The sequence below is a fragment of the Pezoporus wallicus genome, unplaced genomic scaffold (assembly GCF_028554395.1).
Source record: "Pezoporus wallicus isolate ANWC-B61680 ecotype Strahan unplaced genomic scaffold, APGP_CSIRO_Pwel_v1 contig_7505, whole genome shotgun sequence".
Taxonomy (NCBI): Eukaryota; Metazoa; Chordata; class Aves; order Psittaciformes; family Psittacidae; genus Pezoporus; species Pezoporus wallicus.
This window is the reverse complement of record NW_026638908.1, coordinates 3,551,870-3,575,844: the sequence shown is the minus strand read 5'-3', so window position 1 is coordinate 3,575,844 and position 23,975 is coordinate 3,551,870. Positions and strand designations below refer to the sequence as shown.

At 38.9% G+C, this 23,975-nt stretch overlaps 1 protein-coding gene across 1 annotated transcript in view; it reads left to right on the top strand.

Moving 5' to 3' along the window:
* Nucleotides 1-23,735, top strand: part of FRK (fyn related Src family tyrosine kinase) — a 54,480-nt gene extending 30,745 nt beyond the window's left edge. The window contains exons 3-8 of the mRNA XM_057413238.1: nucleotides 1,847-2,010; nucleotides 2,648-2,816; nucleotides 13,040-13,198; nucleotides 17,861-18,042; nucleotides 20,204-20,369; nucleotides 22,289-23,735. Of these exons, the coding sequence (XP_057269221.1) occupies nucleotides 1,847-2,010; nucleotides 2,648-2,816; nucleotides 13,040-13,198; nucleotides 17,861-18,042; nucleotides 20,204-20,369; nucleotides 22,289-22,497 (1,049 nt within the window). The 3' untranslated portion in view covers nucleotides 22,498-23,735. The remainder of the gene's footprint in view (nucleotides 1-1,846; nucleotides 2,011-2,647; nucleotides 2,817-13,039; nucleotides 13,199-17,860; nucleotides 18,043-20,203; nucleotides 20,370-22,288) is intronic.
* Nucleotides 23,736-23,975: the final 240 nt, after the last annotated feature.

Below are 23,975 nucleotides of genomic sequence, written 5' to 3'. Positions count from 1 at the left end.
TTAAATGCAGTCTGGGAGACCACTCTGATTTTTCTCCCCTTTTTTAACCTATTGCTACTTGTCTTTTACCAAAATTAGGTGCTTCACATTTAGTCCTACTCCAGTGTTTCTCCTTCTGACCTCTTCCCCAGGCTCACTAGATGATTCCCATTTGCCTTTTTTGGTTGATTCTCAGTCTCACTGGTTCCCAGCCTGATTAAGCAGGCTGTTTCCCTTCACCTTGCTTCCACACCAGCTCTAACAGGTGGCAGAAGTACCCCTCCACACCTTCAAATACTCGTCTCACTTAATCTCATTACAGCTTGCTACCATTCCTTGAGCTCTAAGCATTTTTCCACCTGCAATTCCTAGGATCCAAAACCCTCTTTCTCCTGATGCATGTATCTTCTGTTTGAGATGCAGAAAATTTATCACACTACTTATCATTGTTCATTGTTCACTATTAATATTAGAGTTAACAGACATGACATTAGTAGTATCTAAATCCCTTACCCTTCAGTATGTAGCATAAAATCTCCATTGCCCATTGGAAATGGACAGTGATGTCTCAGTCATGGAGTGTTATGCATCAGCAATAAACTCCCCTTCCAGCTCTTCAGAACTGCCCTCTCTGTTGATGCTCAGCCACCACTGCTACTACTGATATTCTTTTAATAAAGGAGATCTTTAAGCTAGTGGTCTCCAAACTTTTTTGATTGTGCACCCCTGTCAGTAAAAAGACTTTTGGTCTTAACCCTCATTGTATGTTCATTTATTTATTTTTAAGTTATATACATGTGCTACTGTACTGATAGATTACGTACATTATAGAACATACACACACACACACAAAGGATGAGAAAGATGAAATAATAAAAAGCATTTTAAAATATTTATCTTATTTATTAATGGTACAAAAATACTTTTTTCCCCACCCCAATGGATTGTCTTGAGTACTCCCTGGGTTGCATGCAGTCTGCTTTCAACACTGTTACTTAAAGTCATATATGATGGAGACATCAGAAATGGCCATTACAAGCTTAGTATTCCTTAAGTAATGCACTAGATGAATGACAGTCCATTTTTTTGTTTATCTGTCTCTGGTCTTTGCTGGTCCAGGTCTACACTAAGCATGCAGTGGTCCAGCCTTCTTTCTGACACATCTAAAGAATGCTCACACAGTCACAGGGGAGGACACTTTGGGTGTCATGAAATGTGTGCAAATAACCTGCAGAGGGTGAGGAGAACAAAGTATTTTTGACTAGGAAAAAACAGATTAGAATAAAACATATTTCAAGGGAAAGAAAGTCACCAGCTACTTGAAACAGAGCATTATTGCCCTGATTTTTACCTATTCCAACCATGCACAAAATGCAGTAAAACCAGTGGAAGATGTGAGTACTTTTCAGAGAATCATGGCCATGGGGAGGTTATATCTGTTTGCTGTAAAATGCCTGTCAGCCCATCAGCTGCTATTTAGAATGTTAACACTGACAAATGAAATATTAAAAACTGATTAAATGGTTACTGTGAATTAGATGCCTCTGGATGGTTTTGCTGTCCTAAATGATGGAAAATATGAGCTGCCTCACAGAAGATGTATTTATGTATTTTTGTGTAAATTCTTATGTTGCAAGCAAGAATCTCCAAACCGGAACAGCTGAAGGCTTATAGGCTAGGTATGTTAAGGTATCTAACTGTGAACTTTAGTTTGAAGGATATTTTTCTAGCTGTCATCTTTGAAACTAAAATAAATTATTTGAAGGTCCTCATAAATATATTTAGGAACTTTATGACACTTTGGCCATAGGCTATATTGTACCACTGCTATAATTCTTGGAAACTTAATATGTTTAAATTTTCTTAGTTTTTGATGGTGTGTCTGTAAAGCACTACAGGATCAGAAAGCTGGATGAAGGAGGCTTTTTCCTAAGCAGAAGGAAAACTTTCAAAACTCTGAATGAGTTTGTTGACTATTATAGTAAGAACAGTGATGGCCTCTGCGTCGTGCTTGGAAAGCCATGCCCAAAGGTAAGAGTGGATGCTGCACTGTGCAATGCATTTTTTGCAAGCTAACTCACCAGAGATCAGGCAGAAGGTGTTAACCCCATATCTGCTTCTACCAGTTCAAAATGTTGATGATCTGCTTATTTTCAGAAAGTTCTGGGTAGCCCTACTCTTTCATTCTTGAAGCTGACATGTTAATAATAAAACACTATGATGTTTTGGACAAACTGTCACGTAATGTAGGGGAAAATATGCCAAATCATGATTTATGAATACCTTTTTATAAGTGTATATGGGGATGAAATCTCCAACATCATAACTCTAGTTGTCCATAAGTAATTACAGAGATAAAACCACAAGGTTCAGGCAAGCAATTCGCCACGGTTCAAAAAGCTTGCTAGAGGGATGATTTCTAATTTTTACTTTTAATGGCAGAGTATTTTCTTTGTAGTATTTCCTATTTCTCACAAAAAAATACTCAGGATGTGGGCTGTATTTTATGTTCTCAGCTCACTTTATCACATGTGTGAGTGAGATAAATAAAGGAAACTTTATTTATATCAGTTATGACTTTACATGACATAGTTAACAATGACTTGTATATGCTGTTGAAAAAATATTAGAAGTATCAATTACTGTATTATTTACTTTCCTTTACCAGGTACAAATTCCCACTACTTTTGATTTGTCATATAAAACTGTTGATCAGTGGGAGATAGACCGAAAATCTCTGAATTTTTTGAAAAAATTAGGATCTGGACAGTTTGGTGAGGTATGGGAAGGACTGTGGAATAATACCACCCCCGTGGCAATCAAAACACTAAAACCAGGTATGTGAATTACTCTTAAATGCTAATAATGTGAAATACTAGCAAGGGTGCTCCTTTATTTTTAAAATGCTGCTGAACAGACAGCCTTTTTGTATATGCAACCATTCTTAAAATCCATGCACTTAAACATGAAGGTTAGTACAGCTCAAGGTCCAGGTATTTTTTGGCATTTTGGATTAAAATTTTGTACAGTTTTCTATTTCCATATGAACTGAAATCATTCAACATTGCAGTGTTCAAGACCAGGTTGGACGAAGCCTTGGGTGATATGGTTTAGTGTGAGGTGTCCCTGCCCATGGCAGGGGGGTTGGAACTTGGTGATCTTAAGGTCCTTTCCAACCCTAACTCTTCTATGATTCTATCTATATTACATAAAAAGGCAGCCCCAGCAAGGACATCTCTTTTGTATGATCTTGCTTGTATGGAATTGAATGGACTAGAGCACCTCCCATATGAAGACGCTGAGGAAGTTGGGGCTGTTCAGCCTGGAGAAGAGAAGGCTGCACGGAGACCTCATAGCAGCCTTCCAGTAACGGAAGGGGGCCTATAGGGATGATGGAGAGGGACTCTTCATTAGAGACTGCAGTGATAGGACAAGGGGTGACGGGTTCAAACTTAAACAGGGGAAGTTTAGATTGGATATAAGGAGGAAATTCTTTCCTGTTAGGGTGGTGAGGCACTGGAATGGGTTGCCCAGGGAGGTTGTGAATGCTCCATCCCTGGCAGTGTTCAAGACTGGGTTGGACAAGGCCTTGGGTGATATGGTTTAGTGTCAGGTGTCCCTGCCCATGGCAGAGGGTTTGGAACTAGATGATCTTAAGGTCCTTTCCAACCCTAACTATTCTATGATTCTATGATTCTATGACTTCATTTCATCAATTTACTACTGGTTTGTCACCTGCAGAATTTCTTCTACTGCCTTAAATGCTATATTATAATGATTCCTTTGGCAATATAGAATACGTACTATGTTCAGTTTGTATTTAAGAAGTGCTTTAATGTTAATATTGATCAATTACAATTTCTCAATGTTTTTAATACCCAATATTTGCATATAATATAGGCTTGTTACTAATAAAGCTTTTAACATTTTTCTTAATTATTTTTCATTTACTTCAAGTAATTTGTGCATTGTAGCTTGACAACATTAAATACTTGCCAGCAGATGGCAAGAACCACATAGATAGGTGTCATGGTTTAAACCACAAGAAGAAGAATGGTAGCCTGGATGATATATGTTTTTTTTTAAAAAGAGATAATATAATGAGCTGCGGTTAATTACAAAAGCTTGTGCTGGGCATTGATGATCATGTTTCAGGAAGCAGAACAGATTCAGATCTTTGATTCAGAATAACAACAATATGCCTGAGCTCTGCTTGAATGGTCTCCTGGACAAGGAGGAATTTAAGCATGTGGTTTAGGACTATCTTGTATCAGGTTATTGTTTGTGTTTTGGGACTTGCAAATCAAAAGCAAAAAGAAGCACTTTTTTTTTTCTGTTTAACTGAAATTAGAGAAATTGCTCAGACTAAGAAACCCCTTCTACTGCGGTACTTTTTGTAGTATCGCAGTTCAGCTGGGAAAAAGGGTTGTTTAATCAATACTTTTTCCATCTCTTTTTTTTTTTTTTTTTTCTCTAGTCTGACTCCTGTTAAGGTCAACAGTAGTAGTCTTATTGATTTCACAGTGTGTTATATTAAGTTAGGGAAGATACAAGCTCCACCTGGATGTGATGCTTGGATTGCAGTTTGTGATCCAATACTGTGATAAGGAAATAGCGCATTGCATTTAGTGGTGCTTAGAATGAAGACTTTGATTATTAAAAACATCTTGATAAATTGGGTAGGTGATACTGAATCTCCTATCACTGTAGCTTGTGAACTATCTCATTCTACAAATCCAGTTCAAACAGTCTCACATGGAAGCATTTAACCTTGTAGTACACTTCTTTAGGGAGTTATCCTCCTCTACACAATGTTTTTCACCACTTGGGGTGCCTTACTGTAATCAGTTAGCACACTGGTTTTGCATAGCTTGTTCTCATTTTACTCATGAGCAATAACATTTCAATAATTAAATACCCTCACCCTAATCTAAGTGAATGCTTAGTTTGATATTAATAAAATTACAACAGAGGCTAGGTTTGACAATTTTATTCATCATAATATAAAGATGATAAGCGAATGGAAAAGAGTAGTTCTATGATTGTATGATTCTATTCTATGATTCTATGAGTAATCAAGGAATACATTATGTTATATGTTGTTGACTGAAGCTTCCAATATTCACATAGGTGATATTTCAGGCTTCAAGTGTAACACACTGTAAAATGACCATGTCCTGTTGCGTGGCTCAAAGATCTAAATCTTTAAACTGGGGCAGTAAGGAGTGTATTTTAAATCAAAATCTCTTTGCTAAGCTGCTTTACAGTATACACCTGCTGGAAAAAGAAAGTCATCAGAACAACAGAGGAATGTGATAAACAGAGTATTCTGTCAAATATTGGGGACTGAGATAGAGAGGGTTCTATTAATATGGCTCTACCTCAATAGAAATTGTAACATGGAACCATGCTCTCTTTACCAAGTTGGAGCAGGTTAATCAAGTAAGGTAATCAGATAGCAGACAATACAGAAGAACAAAGTGAAACCAGTACATCGCAAATTTATAGGCTTGAAGAATAGAAGAGATTTTGGGTATTTTGAGTTTTTCTGTTGAGCATTATTTTGCAGTGTGCATCTGTTCTATATCATGTATAGTCTGAATACTTTGCTGGCTTATGCCATTTCACTTCACCCTTCTGCTGAGATAGAGTATTTATATTTAATCAAAACACAGCTTATTCTTGGCTATATAACAAGTAGAAATCTTCAAGTCCTGAGATGGAGGCACAAAGAGAAGTTACCTCTGCTGTCTTTGACAGTTTCTATCAATGGTGTATCACTACATCTGTAAGAATGTGGGTCTGATTTCTCATCTGGATTTATCCGATGTCTTCTCTTTGACTCTTGTTATGTCTTCTTGTGATAAAATAAAAGCTTCCATGTATGCATTATTTTTCTTGTTCTGCGTGTATATACAGAGCGAGTTAAACCAATTTTCAATTGTCTTTAGAAAGGCTAATTATAGTTTCTTGTTATATGGTATTCCTATTTTTCAAGCAGTTTTTCTGGACTTACACTAATTTAGCTATTGCTGCTAAAAGGCATAAAATGATTGTGTTTAGATACATGACCTTCCAACATGTAGGAAAAATTAAACTTCCAGAATTCTCATGATGGATTTTTTCCAGAGCCAGTTCTCACTTGATGCAAATGTGTCATTCCTGCCTTGTGAATAATTAGGGTATTCAGAAATCTGTTTCCATTCCAATTTGAAGCAAGAGCCAATTCTTCACATATTGCACACAAACTGGAAATTTCACAAGTCTTTCTTTCAGAAACATTGAGGCATAGCATATTAGTTACATTTCCCTATTTTTAGGCATCTAACATCTTAGATATGTCAGGCTTTTTTAATAATTAGTGGGAAGAAATAAGTACTTACACGTCAGGTAAAACAAACGATAGATTAGAAATGTACATTATAATGGGAGAATAACGTTATTAAAGCATGTTTCTTTCCATTGATTGTAAAGTCTGGGTGACTAACTCAGGTCTAGGCATCTGAAAAATGGCCTACAGTTGGAGGAGGCAAATTCAGCTACCAGCAGTGTTCTGCAGTTCCACAGAATTTACAAACGTACTAAAACTGATGAAAATGTTGAGCTGGTGGAGCCTATGAGATCTTAAAGCGGTCAGCCTTGGAACCCTCTGACCAGGAGCTGCAGAAGGATTTGGTTCCTAAGGAAGCCACAGAAAATGTCTTCTGATGAACCTGTGTGTGGGGGGGGTGTGTGTTACCACCTGCCTTTATGATTAGGGAGTATCTAGTTTAAGCAGCTTCAGTGTTTGGGGTCTGCAGTCTACTGGCTATGAACAATGGCTCCAGGCACAGTCCTTATAGATTGTAAGGGAAATTTTGAAGGAGAAAGAACTCAACCAGAGATGTTTTCCAATTTAATGAACAGTCTTTTTTCAACACATTCCTGTTTCTGCCAGCACTTTGTTGCCCATCTCTAAACAGAATGTTCAATGCTTCATTATCAAGAATATCAGAAGATGAAATCTATTTATCCAAGACCAGTTCCCCCCCCCCTGACTCTTTGGAGACTTCCATCAAGAGCCAGTAGTGGATTATGGAGACCTTCAGAATGTGAGAATGATTAGTCTGCAATCTTTGTATTTATGCACGATTTCAATTAATCTTGCAAGAAGAATCACAAGACTCATGATTAAATTAGTCTTTTGGTGTAGTGGGTTGACCCTGGCTGGATGCCAGGTGCCCACCAAAGCTGCTCTGTCACTCCTCTCCTTGGCCGGACAAGGGAGAGAAAATATTACAAAAGGCTCATGGGTCAAGATAAGAACAGGGAGAGATCACTCACCAATTATTGTCACAGGCAAAACAGACTTGATCTGGGGAAATCAATTTAATTATTACAAATGAAATCAGAATAGGATAATAAGAAATAAGAACTAAATCTTAAAAACACCTTCCCCCCACCTTTCTTCACAGGCTTAACTTCACTCCTGAATTCTTTAGCTTCTCCTCCACAGTAGCACAAGGAGGATGGGGAATAGGGCTGTGGTCAGTTCATCACACATTTTCTCTGCTGCTACTTCCTCCTCATGGGGACAGCTCCTCACACTCTTTCCCTTCTTCAGGATGGGGTCCTTCCCACAGGAGAGAGTCCCCCATGAACTTCTCCAATGTGAGTCCTTCGACGAGCTCCAGTTCTTCATGACCTGCTCCAGTGTGAGTTGCTTCCATGGGTGCAGTCCTTCAGGAACAGGCTGCTCCAGCATGACTCCCTTCCATGGGTGCAGTCCTTCTGCTCCAGTGTGAGTGGCCCACAGGGTCACAAGTCCTGCAGCAAGCCTGCTGCAGTGTGGGCTCCTCTCTCCATGAGGCCACAGTGCCAGCCAGGAGCCTGCTCCAGCATAGGCTTCCCGTGGAGTCACATCCTCCTTCAGGCATCCCCCTGCTCTGGTGTGGGGTCCTCCATGGGCTGCAGGTGGAGATGTGCTCCATCATGGATCTCCATGGGCTGCAGGGGCACAGGGGCCTCACCATGGTCTGCACCACAGGCTGCAGGGGAATCTCTGCTCTGGTGCCTGGAGCATCTCTTGCCCTCCTTCTGCACTGACCCTGCTGTCTTGCAGGGCTGTTGCTCTCACATATTCTCACTCCTCTCTCCAGCTGCAGTTTCTATGGTGCAGGTGGTTTTGGTTTGTTTTTTTTTTTATCTCTTAAATATGTTATCCCAGAGGTGCCACCATTGTCACTGATGGGCTCAGCCTTGGCCAGCAGTGAGTCCATCTTGGAGCTGGCTGGCATTGGCTTTATTGGACATGGCGGAAGCTTCTGTCAGCTTTTCACAGAAGCCACCCCTCTAGCCTCACCTCTACCAAAACCTTGCTGTACAAACCCAATACTTTATAACCCCACCTCGGTGAATCACATATTTAAGAATGTTCATGAAAATCTACACTGATCACACTAACTTCACAAACTTCTCTCACATCAACAAAAAGAGTTCCCCACACCAAAATCAAAATAATATCATAACAGCACCAAAGTGGACAATTTAGACACAGCCTTGTGCCTTCACCACAATTACAATAACTGATACTCTGTGCCATTCCCAAATGAAATTCTCAAAATTCAGTCCATGTTTTGCCTGTTACCTCTCCTTATCCTTATTGCAATCTGTTGATTACAGTGATTACACGAAAAAGCAGTAGTAATGTGATGCCTCATTCTTTTTGTTCGCTGGTGGTTTTGACTCCATTTTGGAGACATTTGTGACACTTTACCAGCAAAAACATAGTGATGAATGTGTGAATGAAAAAAACAAAACACAAGAACATCTTCGCCTTAAGGATCATCTCTGACTTTTAAGTTGTTGACTCACAGTCATCAAAGAGGTGTAGGGATCAGCAGATAGAAAAAATAGGAAAATTGCTGTTTCTGTTCTTGGCTTTGCACACCACTGTCTTGCTGTAGGTCCCTGGACATGTCATTTCACATTTCTGTTTTTGTTTCCTCACTGTGACATTATTTTTTCTATTTAAGTGGAAATCATTGCAGCAGGATTTTTGCTCTTTGTCCTGTGCTGAGTGTGATGGGTTCTCTAGAATCTATTGTCTGGAGTAGCTTGCTTCTCCAACTGTCAGCATGTAAAGCAGACATCTATCATCACCAATTAATCCTATCTGAGAAAGTTCCTTATGCCTATTCAAGTTGACAGATGCATTTGTCATTACCACATTGTAAAGCATCTCCCATGCTTCTCTCTTTGCATGGAAATTGCCCAAGCATGATTTTTTATTTTTTATTTTTCAGGAGGCTTTCCCAAAATAGTCTCTGGGTTGGTGCTGTCAGCGGAGGCTTTAATAATATTTTCAGTTCTTCAATATGTCATCTCTTTAGTGCATACACATACACAGTGTAAAATGCTCTGCAATTAGGAAAGCCGCTCAGTTTCCCTGAAAAGAAGAAACTCTTTTATTCCATTTAGTTCAGTACCTAACCTTACACTAAGTTGTAATTTCACTGCTGTATGGTGAGAAAGCTGCTTGGGGATTGTTAGATACCTGAGATATTCTCCTGTAAATGTGCATAGTTTACATTCAGTCTCTTGTGTTACCGAAAACTTGGTCTTTTTAATGTTATATTTCCTTATTACACATAATCTTATTCAGAAGATTGCAGCATACGCTCAGGGTACTCTGCACATTAATTCATTTTGAATAAACTTATTCAGAAAGCAAGGTTGCTCTGAAGGCCAAGGGTAGTCTGAAGTCATTTGGGAAAGTTTATTGAAAGCTGCAAAGAAAGGGAGGCTTTTGTTAAATATTTAAGGTCCACTCAGCTTTAGGCCAGTGAAAGCTGGAAAATGGCTGACCTCTCTCTAACTCATTTCCACATTATGAGTCTTCATCTTATACAGTGAAGTGTTCTCAATACTGGAAAAAAATTTTCAGAAAGAAAGTAATCAGAAGTGGTATTACTGGCTTTAAGTAGGCTTAAAGTAGAGGCAAAGTAGAGGCAAAGCAGCACATCATAGAACGCATTAAAGAAGCAAATTCCAACATTTTATTCTTAGGGACTCTGACATTTACAAAAACATTTTTCATTCAAAAACCAAATTATCAAAACTTTATTTTTTCGGTATTCATCATTCTGCTCCTAACCGGTGTCTTTTACAATGAATACTTGTTTCAGTAGAGGTTTCTGTTGACTAGTTGGTTTTTGATCAGGTGGTTTCTACTTACAGTAATCTGCTCTTGATACTGTTTACCACTTGCTGCTGAAAACATGCTTCATCAAAACCACATTAATTCAACTACAAACTAAGGAAAAAAGGTCCAGTTATCTGAAACTCCAGGTGGCATATATTTTATATATTTCACTTATATAAACTTCCTCAAAGAAATGCATGGGAACTTCTTTGGCACTATTGTGACAGGCTTCATCTATTGTTTGTAACAATCATGTTTGCTTGGGTTTAGAAGCAGTTTCTACTTTGCTTATCTAGTTGCTAAAAGCTAATCTTGGACAAAACACTGATAAAGACACTTTTTTCAGGTAGCATCCAACCAACTTATTAACTACAGTATAAGAGCTACAGGGCTCTGAGGGGTTTTGGTCACTGCTACTTGTGCTATTTAAAGATATGAACAAAATAAAACCAGAGGTTACATAGGCTCTTTAAAATATGCAGGGAATACTAAGTGATCTTTGTCACTGGTTATCATTATTACAATCAATTACTTCTGCAAAGTAAAGAAGGATTTGCTGCTCTTTGGATAATAGAATACTTCCCTCCTGATAAATTTATTGGAAGTTGTCGTATGTGAAAAACATGTTGCTTGGTTTCAGTTGTTGGAAGAATTTTATAACATGATTAAACTCAGAGATTCCTTCTAGGCAAACTTTGATGATGGGAACAAATCAGACTGTCATTTTCTGTGGTGTGAAGAAATCCTGTATAATGATCCATAGAGGAAGGAAGGTTATGTGGTAGACCCTAAGTTAGTATATACTCTATCCTTTTTAGGATCAACTTGTCTAATTTTGGCACTGATGTTAAATCACTCGTCATGCTTATGCATTTACCTTTAGAGGCAGAATACTTCATACCACGCAGCTTCTTTATAGACTTTAGGGTGATTTCCATGACAAATGCATATATCTTATAAAGAGTAAGGAAATGGAACACAGTATTAAATCAGTACTAAGGTGAGTCCAAACTCTATAAACACAACCCTAGTTTTTTATTTCACAACCTAAGATTGGTGTAAAGTTCAAACAGAGCAGTAAAGAATGTGCTGCTTTAAACAGGAAAAGGTCATGACATTAGTATTGCAGATGTGTTTTTCCACCTGACTGTCCTGATCTCTGTTTTATCCAGACCAAATATGAGTCATTTGCTTTTCATGCGAGCCACCACTTTCCTACGACAGTGACAAAAAGAAACAGGTATAGCCTGTACCTACTTAGATGTATTACTGGCTGCTATCCATTTATTGATAGCATGGAAATCCATTAACTTTCACCATCCCTCCTAAGGGCATGCTACACAGTATTGTCAAATTGGACCCCATGGGATTGCCAAGGAAAATATGAGGACACGGGAGAGAAGCACCTTTCTCTTGCAATAATCTTTGCTCTCATAAGTTACAAAGTCAAGTGGCTCTTTTTTCATAAGGTCTGTATCAGAAGCATTTCTGAGTCATTCCTTTTGCATTGATACAAGGTTCTGAAATCACACATCATTGCTATGTTTTGGAAAATAGGTTGGAGCACTTTTCAGGAGGTGGCATTCAAGGTAGATTCTAGGGCGAAGGTGCCTGTGCTGATTTACAAGTGCATTCTGTAGAACAGATTTTCTGCTGCAGTTTTATTGCTGAGCTATTTAGCATCCTCCCAGCATTTTGCTTCATTTAAACTTTCATGTTTGGAACAGAGCCAAACTCCCAAATGAATCTTATTGGTTACCTAATGTTAAAAAAAAAAACAAAATAAAGACTCCTGCAGCTTTGGCTTCTCAAATGATTCATTCTGCTTACACTAAGAAAAGAGTTTGTTTTCAAATGTGGCATAGAGGAAACTAGACTTGGGTACATTTCCCCTTCCCACCTAGACTGTAGACTTTTCTTAATGAAGCTGTTTTGATTTGGGGAAGGAAATATTTGACTAGTTGGATAATTTCACATTTATTTCTACAAATATTGTGAGGTAGATTTTATTTACCATCTTCCTCAAACATCTGAGAATATCTGATCTCTACTGGATCATTCACAGAGAAAGCTCTGCTTCTTAATTTGTGTATACTTTTTCTAATCAATTCCCTACTCAGGACATATGAGCTCAAATACTGAACATGACACTGATTTTAACTCCCTGTGCCATTTCTGTATGGTTTCTTTGATACAGTTTATGATCTAGAGATATTATGACCTGATCTAACAATTAAAAAGTTGGGATCATTGCCCATTAAGATACTTCTTCATTTAAGGGAACGTAAAATTAGTGTTACATCTATGCAGACATTGGGATTTCTAATAAGGTTGCTATTATGTGAATCTTAGTTTTTCTTATTTATTTATATAAATGCACACATCTACTCCTTATATGCGAACATGATTTCAATGCTTTCAGGCTTTGATGGCTGAAGCAGAAAAAATGGCGCAACAAATTCTTATTGAAGCACTATTTTTCAGTCAGAAATTTTATGTTCATTACCTAGGTACTCCTTCCTCAGTCTTTGGTCATTTCATTAACCAGCTGTAACATAGTTGTTTGCTTAAATTATATCAGTTAACAGTCTATCCTCACTTTTTTCCTGTTCGGTGGAGGGCAGGGTGTGGTTAATTTTAGCCTTTATATTTCTGGAGGCTGGAACACATATGTTCTCTGTCCCTGAGCAACTGGTATGGACATTAACTGTTTATTTCCGCTGCACTGTCTGTTTTCTGGGGGAACTGTGAAGATTTGAGATGCTAATGTACTTTGAAAGACAGAAAACAATCTCAGTTATTCCCTTAAGACTGCCAGGCTGGTAGGAAGGCCTTTAATAACCTCAGCTTATGTTTTGTTATATGCTGTTGTTTCAGGTTCAATGGATCCAAAAGACTTTCTGAGGGAAGCACAAATAATGAAGAACTTGAGACATCCAAAGCTTATACAGCTTTATGCTGTCTGCACTTTGGAGGACCCAATTTACATTATTACTGAGCTGATGAGATATGGAAGTCTTCTTGAATACCTTCAAAGTAAGCAAATGGCTATAAACTCATTTCAAGGGGTGTTACAGCTGACAGTTTAGTAAATACACTAACATAAAGACAGAAGTACAGCACTCTGATTTAATACAAAGGCTACACTATTCCTCACATGTGGGGATGAGAAAAGAGGAAAGAAAGAGGTTTATGATTTTTTGACATGCCAAAGTATTTTCACAGTTTGAATCCTGCCTTATAATGACCCACATTTTTTCACCCTGTTCTATGAGTAGATGGGAACATACACTGACAGAATAAAAATATAAGCATCCAGAAGGATAGGTTATTGTATTTGACATGAAATAGAGGCACTTCCCCAAAATGTTCTTAACAGCTTTGAAATCTATTACTAGGCAGGGATAGCCTTTCACTGTGAATTTGTCCCTTGCCTATCGCATCAGGGCTTTTATTTCAGCAGCACTTCAAAGTGCTCTTTTGAAGGCAAATAATAATTAAAAATAAAGTTGTACAGCATGAAGCAGACTAGCATAATGATTGCACTTCAAGTTCACCCCTGCTATTGAGAAATGCTTGATTCTAGTTTTATCTGTTTTCAGTTTAGCAGATGTCTCTGAGGTGCTAAATGTCTTTAAGGCTGTCACTATCTCTTGAAGACAAAATGTTCACTGCAATTGTCTTGCTAAATTTTTTTTTTTTCTCTCCAGCCCATAAGGCAGAGCCCTGCTAAATACCACAGACAGTATTTACCATGTCACATGCCTTCTGCCATCTTCTCTCTGGAACCATTTTTTAAGTGTGGCTGAGACCAGGAACAATTACAGCAATAGAAATCTCTGGTAGAGTGACAGCCCCACCAAGGAATGGGCTGCATTGAGCTTGGACTGGACCAATGACAGCCTTTTTTTTAGTGGCCACAGGTAGCAATGCACAAATTTCCTGTAAATTCTTGTGTTTGGTTCCTTTGAGAGCAGATTACTACTTACCTGATTGAAAGAGCCTGGCACATCAGGAAATGATTGCTGTGCATTAAAACATTTATTGCACCACAGAAATAGCTCTGAGAAAGACAGGATGAGTCACAACTATTGCAGAGGTGCAAATTAGCCTGTTTGTGCACTGAGTACAACATGTCCAGGACACATCAGCTCTGCAGCCTGTGTGTGGATCAGCTGCCAGCAGCTGCACAGCAGCTGCACAGCAGCTTCCCTTGCTGTGGGCAATGCATGTATGTGGTCTGATCTTTGCCCAAATGCTCATTCCTGTAGCCCTGGAGAGATCGAGGAAAGTCAGCTGGTTTCCAGGCGGCTGTCAAGATAACTGTAAAAATGATCAGTTGAAACCCACACTAATGGTATGTCTCCTTGTCTGATGGCCTGTGCACAGGGAGATAAAGAGAGCTGAGAGGAGGAGGCAGAGATCCAGGTGCTTTGATAAATGTTAGTCAGAGAAAAGTTGTTGTCGTCAATAAGAGTAATAAGGAAATAGATTTGAAGTTTGCGTAAAGCCCTGTGACTCAAAGTGATCTGTATTGGCTGGTGATCAGTGCACAGATCCTGATAAGCTTTCTTGATACTCAGCCACTGCAGGAAGATATTTCCAGAAGGCTACTGGGTTTCTGTACTATGGGTAAATATGGCAAACTACTAAAAACTAACTAATAGAAGGGAAGTCCAGAGATTGTTCTTTGGTCAAGTTTCCCCTCCTAGAAATGCATGGTATGTTTTTCCAGCTTTAAAAATCTCTAATATTTCATGCATAGTGACTATCGCGTACCACCATAATGACAGCTACTTAATAATGACGGGTATGTGAATTCCCTGTGCACCCTGTAAATGTACTTTGGGATACTTCCTGATGAACACTGCTATGCAGAGTTATTGAGCTGCCACCAATATGAGAAAAATGCTACTGAAACCTTTTCTTTGTTATTAAATGTGAATGAAATTGTCATAGAATGTATGAGTGTTTTTATCAAGTCTGATAGACCTGGGGCTTGTTCTGCCAGGGACACAGTCTTGAGGTTCAGTGAATTATTACAGAGGCAATGCTCTCAAATGGAGAAAGTGCTGCTTATTTATTTATTTATTTATTTAATGTCAGACATCTGTCAATGAGAATATTTTCCTGTCTTGCCTATATGAGAAGTTGTGAAGGATTGCTTAGAACAGGGTGTAGACCCTAAGCCTTCTTTAATATTTTCTCTAATAAATTTTTCATATAAGGGCAATAGTTTTGTCAAAAAATATTAGTAAAAAAGCACATGGAGGCAGTACATTTTCTTTATAGGATAAAGAATAAGTCATGGAAGGTTTTATAAATTCACCAGTAGTGCCTGGTTTTGAGTGTGGAAGTTATATTAACTTTATTCTTTTGTTGCAGTTTTTCCTCCTTTAAAAAGCTTTAAAACAAGCTGAAGTACATGTATACCCATATGAATACAGCTGTTAACTTTTCTGACCTGCTCTGAACTAGCTACATGGGAGCTGGCTCTGGTCTGGAAAACTCTGTAGTTGCACTAATGTAGTCCTGTGCTTGAACTTGTGTGCTTGGCTGGCCCAACCTGGAGTTTTGGCAGTATAGTCAGAAAATTTTGTGAGACAACTGTACATGATTTGGACTTCAGATCCCAGAGAGAATTGTGCTTTCATCCTCTATCTTTGTGCAGTTTGCAGCTCCTGGTCAGCTGAGGCTCCTCCTTACAGCTTCTCCTTCTTTAGCTCCAGAGCAGCAGCAGTGCCGAACCAGCTCACACAGACAAACCCTCCAAGGAATACTGCAGCATCCAGAGCAATTGTGGCCTCTTCCCCTCCTCAGCCCATATGCTAAAGGCAGTAGACCAGCCTGGTCTGGGGTACCAAACAAGCCACAATGGAAGAAAAAATCTTTCAGCTGCAACTTCACCATTAGAGGTGGATCTCATCCTTGTCCTTTAGCACAGTGCACCTGTGTATGCTGCAGGGCATAGGACAAGGAGGGGTTAGCAGCTCCAGCTCCTGTCCTCATTGAAGCAGCTCATTAGAAACACGCGGCTTATGAGTCATCCTTTTTTCCCTGTGACATTGCTGTGTTTTGGCTCTTGAGCAAGCTCGTATCAGGCTTTTAGAGTGCTGTATTATGCTGTGGCCTGATGATGGATTTTCTTGACGGTTAAGCCATAGATTACCGCACAGCCTGATTTTTCTTCTTATCTTTTTTAAAGGTCAAGGAAACTATTAAACATATGTGTGTGAGAGGAAAAGACTTTCTGAGTCACAATAGAAATAAATAATCTTAGTGCTCGATTATCATGACAATGACTTTAGCCTCAAAAAGGAAGTAGGACAATGCACATACAGGGCAAATTTAATAATTTAAAATTCATTTCTTTTACCTATTCATCTCAGAACATCCAGATAAGCAGGAAATTCAAGGCCTGGATATTGCAGAGTAGATTAATAAACAATGGAATTTCACACTCTTCATAAGGGGTGATTGCAAGGTTAGGTCAGATAAAATGCCAGAACTGGAGGAGGTTATGCAAACCAATGCTAAGACACGCTTTACCCAGGAATCAATTCAAAGTAAGCAATAGAAAACTGCCAGCTACAAATTTTTTATTTAGCAGAAAGGCTGTAAGGAAAAGTCACCATCATAATGAGAAAGGAGAATTGCTATAAACCTTGCAGCAAACACTCAGCTTTCTGGTATTGTTAAAATTCTGAAACAGAAAGTTGAAACCATTTTAGAGGCTACAGAGGTAGGCACTCATGCTTCAGTGCTGCAGCATTTGAGTTTGGGTGACAATGATGCCTGAATATAACACTGATTTGGCGTACATAGATTACCTCGGGGTATAAATTCTTTTCTATGAGGTCAGCTGTCCCCCCAAATGCCAAAAAGGCCCTGAATTTGTATTCTAGTGTTTATACTCAAATTACTTTTTTGGGGGGTACTTGTCTTACAATTTTTGGCTGCAGTTTTTCATGGCCTAAGGCTCTTTCCTTCATTTGTGGAGGCAAGTTGCTTCAAATTTCTTCTACTACTTTATTTGAACAGCAATCTTTGATTACCAAATCTCTATGTCTGAGACTTGCTGATCTTACAGCAAGTGGTCAGAACGGCATGCACATTGCTTCAGAAAGTCCTTCTAGAGAGGCAGGCAACTTGAAAGCAGCTCAAGGAGTCCTACTGTTGGGTAGCAGCAACAGAGAGAACAGTGTGAAGTAGTCAAGTGGACTGGAAAGTGAAAATGAGAGTTGCAGTTGACAGCAAATGGTATATTAAGAATTACTGGAGAACACGGAACAAGGATAATCTTGTGCTTTTCCATCTTCAGTCAGCTTTGGCTACTCTCAGTGAGTATTGACATTAATTCTTGCAGTTCGAAACTGGTTATGCACTTGTCAGAAAGGCAAACATCTGCCTTTGTATCAGCAGATAAATGCCTTTCCTTTGGACTGTGTCAGCAGCTCCTTCCAGGCCTAGATCAACTGCTGTGTTTAGTATTTACTCTTTTAAAGAAGATGGGACAGGCACTGTTAGTTGTTGTGAAGTTAGCTGCATGACTTTCAGTAGTGTCATTGACTAACCTGTTCCATTTGGTTGGGCTGTTACTTTATTGTATTGCATGGCTGTTTGAACCAGACAGGATATTATTTATATGTTAATAACATAAATATTATGTTATCTTTTCTCTCATCTTCTTTTAAACAGAAGATGCAGGCTCCCAAATCTTCCTGCCACATCAGATAGACATGGCTGCTCAGGTGGCTTCAGGGATGGCTTACCTTGAATCTCAAAACTATATCCATCGGGATCTGGCAGCCAGGAATGTTCTTGTTGGTGAACACAGTGTTTACAAAGTGGCAGACTTCGGACTTGCAAGAGTTTTTAAGGTGGGTTGTGAGAGGGTGTTCTGGCTCTACTTTAACTCCGGGTAACAAGGTGGAGGAGGTCAACTAAAAGATGAACTGTAGCCTCTGCATTGCTGGGTTCAGGCAAAAAGCATGCCCAGGGAGACAAGGACCTCTACTGTGTTCACTTGTATCCTCTACCTGTGTTATCCCATGCAAGGTTAGAAGCTGGCCTATGCCTTTGTGTCAGTCTGAAGATGGCATCCCAGTATCTGCTTCCCACTCACCCACCAAGGAAGGAGAGTGGCAAGCAATACGTTTTGCTGCACAACCTTTGTCCACAACACTAGTGTCTGCCACATGGAGAGAGATCACAGGAATGATGGCAAGATTATACTCCTGAGCCTGTGAGGGAAGGCATAAAAAAGTGTATTGACAGCTATTCTCTCTTTGTTCACTTCCCCACTGCCTCCTTGATGCTTGCAAGTGCAGGTAGTAATCATAAAGGGACCTTATTCCTCTCCGTGGCTAACAGTGGAGTTCATAACATGAGCTCTTAGAGCTTTAAATCTGATGTGTTTCAAGTTCTTTCCCATTGCACTGTTTTTTTTGTCTCTAGCCCTTGAGGATGTGGAATGCCAAATAGTGCTGACCAACATCACCCTAGGAAAGAGCTGTGGTTTAGAAATGAGATTTCCTAAGTCTGAAAATGATTTTATCAGAGTTGTAAAGATTTGATTTGCCATATTTTATGGATTTCAACATGTAATCCATAATTTCTGAGGTCTTATTATTGTTTTTATTGATTTATATTCTTGCACTGAGAAGAAAAATGAAGAAAAAAGCCCTCTGCTTCTTGTTTGTTTCTTTCCATTCAAGCAGCAGAAATTGAAGTTCATAACAGAGTTGGATTTATTACATACTGAAGTATAGAATAATGACTAGGCAATGGCATCAAGGGACTTGGAAAGTGCTTTTTTGCATAATTTTGATTCTTCTAGTTATGCATAAGTTTAGATTACACATTTTTTAACATGAAAAATATATATTTTGAAATGAACAATGCTTACAATGGATAGTTCTCCTCTGTCCTCACTAAAGAAAGTAATAATTTACAAGTGCTGACATTTCTTGTTGAAACTGAGCTTTACTGAGACGCTCTGTCATAGAGTCATCTTGGCAGACTTTCTTAGGAGTATTCTGTCTCCTAAGTCAAAGCACTACCATGGTCACATTCAAAGATCCCAGGGTAGGTGTGAGAAATAAAATCTGTATTTCTGTATGTGTTAATTAGCATAATGAAATAATTTCTTGTTTCTAGAGATGAACAGTATGGTCAAGATGCTAGCTGTATCAGTAGATCCGTAGACATAGATACAAAACAGTAACAACCAGTCTTTTCAGCAGTATAGGGCACAACAGATGGGAAATGTGCATTCTGTATTAAAAAAAAAAAAAAATCAAACAAAATCTTGTACACATTTGCCTGGATTTGCATGTGAAAAGACTGAGCAAGGTTTGGGTGTGACTGATATACACTAGATTATGTGTAGGAATCAAAGACAGAATAAAGTTTAGATATCTGTGCTGTAAAACTTTAAGGATATGATTCTTCAAATTTGCAAGTAAATAATTTGTCTTTTTTTATGTGCCTTTCATCTTCACTTTACATGAATTAATTGGATCCACTGTAAGCTAATATTTTATTTTGAATAACTTAGAGCTTGTTCTTTAGTCCTCAAAACCTGCTTAAGTGGTTGTTATCAATGTCAATGGCCCTTCAACACTGCAATAAATCACAGAAGAAACATTCTGAAATTTATTAGCTCTTCCTCTTGCCTTCTCTGTTTACTAAAGATCAGACGTAGAACCATTTGGTCTCTATTGTCAGCAGGATGCTTACACTGCCACTCCTGACAGACTTGAAATCATGCATGCCAGGTCCAGAATTCACAGAAGCAGGTCATAATTAATCATGAACCACTCCAACGCTGTGTGCTCACTTGAAATGATGAATGCTTTAGAAAAGCCTCTGATGAACAGTAGCATTGCACAACTGTGAAGCCCAGTTCAACAACAGACTTCAGAAAGTGTATGCTTTAACACCATGAAAGGCAAGTGCTTGGATGAAAGATGATAAGGTTAAGCACATGCTTAGCTTAGTTGGGTGCTTAAGTGCTTTGCCTTGTTTTACCCGTGACAGGTGGAAAATGAAAACATATATGAAGCTAGGCCTGAAACAAAACTTCCAGTGAAATGGACAGCCCCAGAGGCAATCCGGTACAATAAATTCAGCATTAAGTCAGATGTCTGGTCATTTGGAATACTTCTGTTTGAAATAATCACCTATGGGAAGATGCCTTATGCTGGTAAGTGCTTTTACCTAAAGAATGATGCCCAGTGTTTTCTTGCTTTAAGAATGACAACACAAAAAAATTGAGTACTTGTACTACGGGCATGTTAAAGGTTAAAACTGTAAATAAAGAAAAAAGGCTGCTCAGATGAGGTCCATTTAGTGGGTCAGACCTTCTGGCTGCCCCAGGCTACCTGGAAGCTTTCCAAAGGTTGTGATTAGCAGCCGTTTGAGCTTTCCCTGGCTGGAGCCAACCTGCACTGTGCAGGCACCTCAGCCAGCTGTCTTTTTCCCTCCAACATCAGACAAAGATGCCAGTTCTTGGAATGTGGAAAAAAGGAAGGTTTTTCTGTCTCCCACCCTGACCTTGGTGGATTTTTTTTTGTTGTTGTTGTTTTGTTTGTTTGTTTGTTGATTTTTTTTGAGGAGGAGAGAATTTGTTTAGGATTTGTTTTTTGTTTTTTGTTTTTTTTTAATTTATTTTTTTAGGATCTCTCATAAGGAAAAAGATTATTATGCATGAAGTAGTTCTGCACAGGCAGTTCAGGAAGAAGGTGAATGAAAAATAAATCAAGTGGTTTTACTCCCTTCCCTCATATTTGACTTTTGCAGTGGAAAGCCTTAAAAAAGAGAAAGATCACAAGAATTAGGAATAAAATGTCACCAACCTTAAAAGTATGTGAGCTGCTATTATTCCTAGCACTGTGAGAAATGCTCAAGGAACTGTGCCTCCAATAACACAAGATATCAGTGAGATGATTGACTGTGACTCATTTTGTGCTGTGAGGAGAACACAAGGGAAGGACTAAAGCAAAAAAAAGTTACGCTGCATCTGTATAGGCCTGAGGGGTGTTGTGTTCATCATACGCTACATTTCACAGGGTCCCAAACTGGTACTTCCTGTAAAAGGAAAAATTGATTTTGTTTTTGATTCCTACCCTCACCGCCTGTGAAACTGTTCTGAAAAGAGGAACAAAAATAAAAGGAAACAAAAGCCCAAACCCCTCAACTCTTTCTTATATAAACTATAGGTCTGGGCATATGGACACGCACACATAAATAAACTATTCAAGTATAAATTATGTGTAAGAAAGACCATGATTCTCAGTATTGTCTGAAAATATGTTCAGCATTATCCCTTTGCAAAGGCGCAGTTTACCTGTGACTTAAACAGTAAAAAATGTCCTTTTGCTATGGCTATTTGCTTACTTGATGTTACTTTCAGGAGCTTGGCCTCAGCAATTAATTAGGAGAAGAGGTATATTGATACATAGTGGGTAATGTAGAGAGGAAATACCATTTAGAGATCTAAGGAAAAGAAGAAAAAGTTACATAATTCAAGATTTAATTAAAAGAGTAAAAATTAGAAGGGAAGGACAATAGTCTTAATATAGAAATGTATAGCAAACGTAGGGGAGTGGTTTCTTCTCCGTGACTTGTAGTGACAGAGCAGGCAGGATGCCACCACATAGCTGCTCCAGAGGAAATTTAAGGGTCATATTAGGGAAAACTTTCTAAATGTGAGAAAAATTCATAATTAGGGCAGATTTTCTTGGGATATTTTGGAGTCACTGAGACTAGGGACATTTAGGAATAAATTAAGGAAAATAGATCTCAGAAAAATTTCAGCAAACTCATGGGGTGGAGAAAAAGCCTCCCACCCAGAGCAACTCATTCGCTATGCCTCTCAGGTGGCTTAGTTGGGGCAAAGGGGCTGGGAGATGCTGGATGTGTTTTTAGCTGCTGGTATGGGATCTTCCAGTGACTGCTGTGGCTTGTGGCCATTGAAGGCACCCGCTGAGGCCAGCTCTGCCCTCAGTGTGCAGGTGTACTTCTCAGTGAGGCATCCCATTGCCTCATCTCAATAACAGATACGCACATGTGGCATCACTAAGTAGACCCCCAGCAGTCTGATGAACTCCTTTCTGCTTACAGGGATGCCAGGACACCAGGTGGTCCAGATGCTGGACAAGGGGTACCGACTTCCTCAGCCAAAGACCTGCCCGGTGCCTCTCTATGAGCTGATGCTGCAGTGCTGGAGTGCAGAGGCAGGTGGGCGCCCCACCTTTGAGGCCCTCTGCGGGCAGCTTGAGTGCTACTTTGAGGCCGACTCCTCTGCCTATGCCCATGCCCAGGCTTGGTGAAATGGCCCCCAGGCAGGGACGGAGGGACAGACCCTACTAGCATGGCTGTGGAATCAGCCTGAGCCCAGATGTGGAGATTCTTAGGGAGTGCTGAGGAATTCTGGTATGTTTTCATCCCTGTGCTGGTACTCAGACAGTTCAAATTCTTGCTGCTAGCAAGTGTTTTGTGAGACAAAGTATCAGGGACCTGGACGGGTGGGGGCTTCTAAAAATTAAAATGTCTTCTATTTATTTTTTAAACACCAAATTGCAAGAATGAACAAATGAAATGAGTGTTGCTCGATAACCACTGTAGTGTTTTGTCATTTTTCTGTTGGAATGATTATTTGCTGCTCCTTAGATTTTTTGTTCCTACCATGTTGTTCTCATGAAGGAATGTGATGACTCTGCACAGCAGGATCTGTGCTTCCAATGACCTCTCATTGTAAAATAATATAAAAATAATAGCGTGATGGTGATGATGGCAGAATCCAGATTAATTGCCCTGCTTAGACTGTACCTGTGCTTTGCTATATCAGAAAATAAAACAGATGTTCATGGGAGAAAAGGAATTATTTTGTGCTGTGGATGCAAAGAATGATTCTTTTTAATTTGTTTACTGTTCCTCTTTTACAAGAGTAAATATTATTAGATTTAAAAGCTGCTTGTTCTTAGTATTATTAAATAACACCATGGAACTGGTGAATTACTGTCCACTGAGGTGTAAGGATTTGTTTTGTAGTTCTTCATTTTAGGGATATTGGAGGAAAGGATATTTTAACATGAACTCAAGACTGCCTTAGCCTTCTACAGTGACACCCTTTCCCATCCTGCTGCCAAAATCACAGACCCTTTCCAACAGGACAAGACCCAGGGCAGATCTAGGTATTTTGCAGAGCAACTAGCAATCCATGGTTCCATATTCTCCAGATGAAACTTTAATAAAGGAGGTTTAAATAATAGATGGTCCATTTTATTTTGTTCCATGGGGAAATGGAGCCCAAGTGCTTCTGCTAACAGTCTTTACAGCTACAGATTTTAGAATATTTTTGCAGTTTGTCTAATTTACTACAATATTGGTTCTGCTAAAATCTGGTATCACTCTGGCAGTTTTATGTTCTCAGTTAGGTTTAGAGAACCAAGGTTTAATTATTTACTTATGATGCACAAGTTAATTATTTAACAACATAATCCAGGAATTAATAGCTGTACTGTGCTAACATAGTGTGAGCTCTGTATGAGTGGTCTACCATTTTCTTTTCCTATAAAAAAAGGGTATAAATAAATGAAAAGATTCATTACTTTAAAGATTGGGTGGCTTTTATTACATCTTTTTTCATTTTCTTTTCTTTTCTTTGTACTTCAAATCAATTCATCTCAGTGCCTTGCTTCTAATTTTTAATTTCCCTTTCCCCTCCTCTACTTTTGGAAGGCAGCACACCTTTTTCTTCTTTCATACACATCTCTTGCTATTTAAAACTCCTTTCCTTATTTATTGT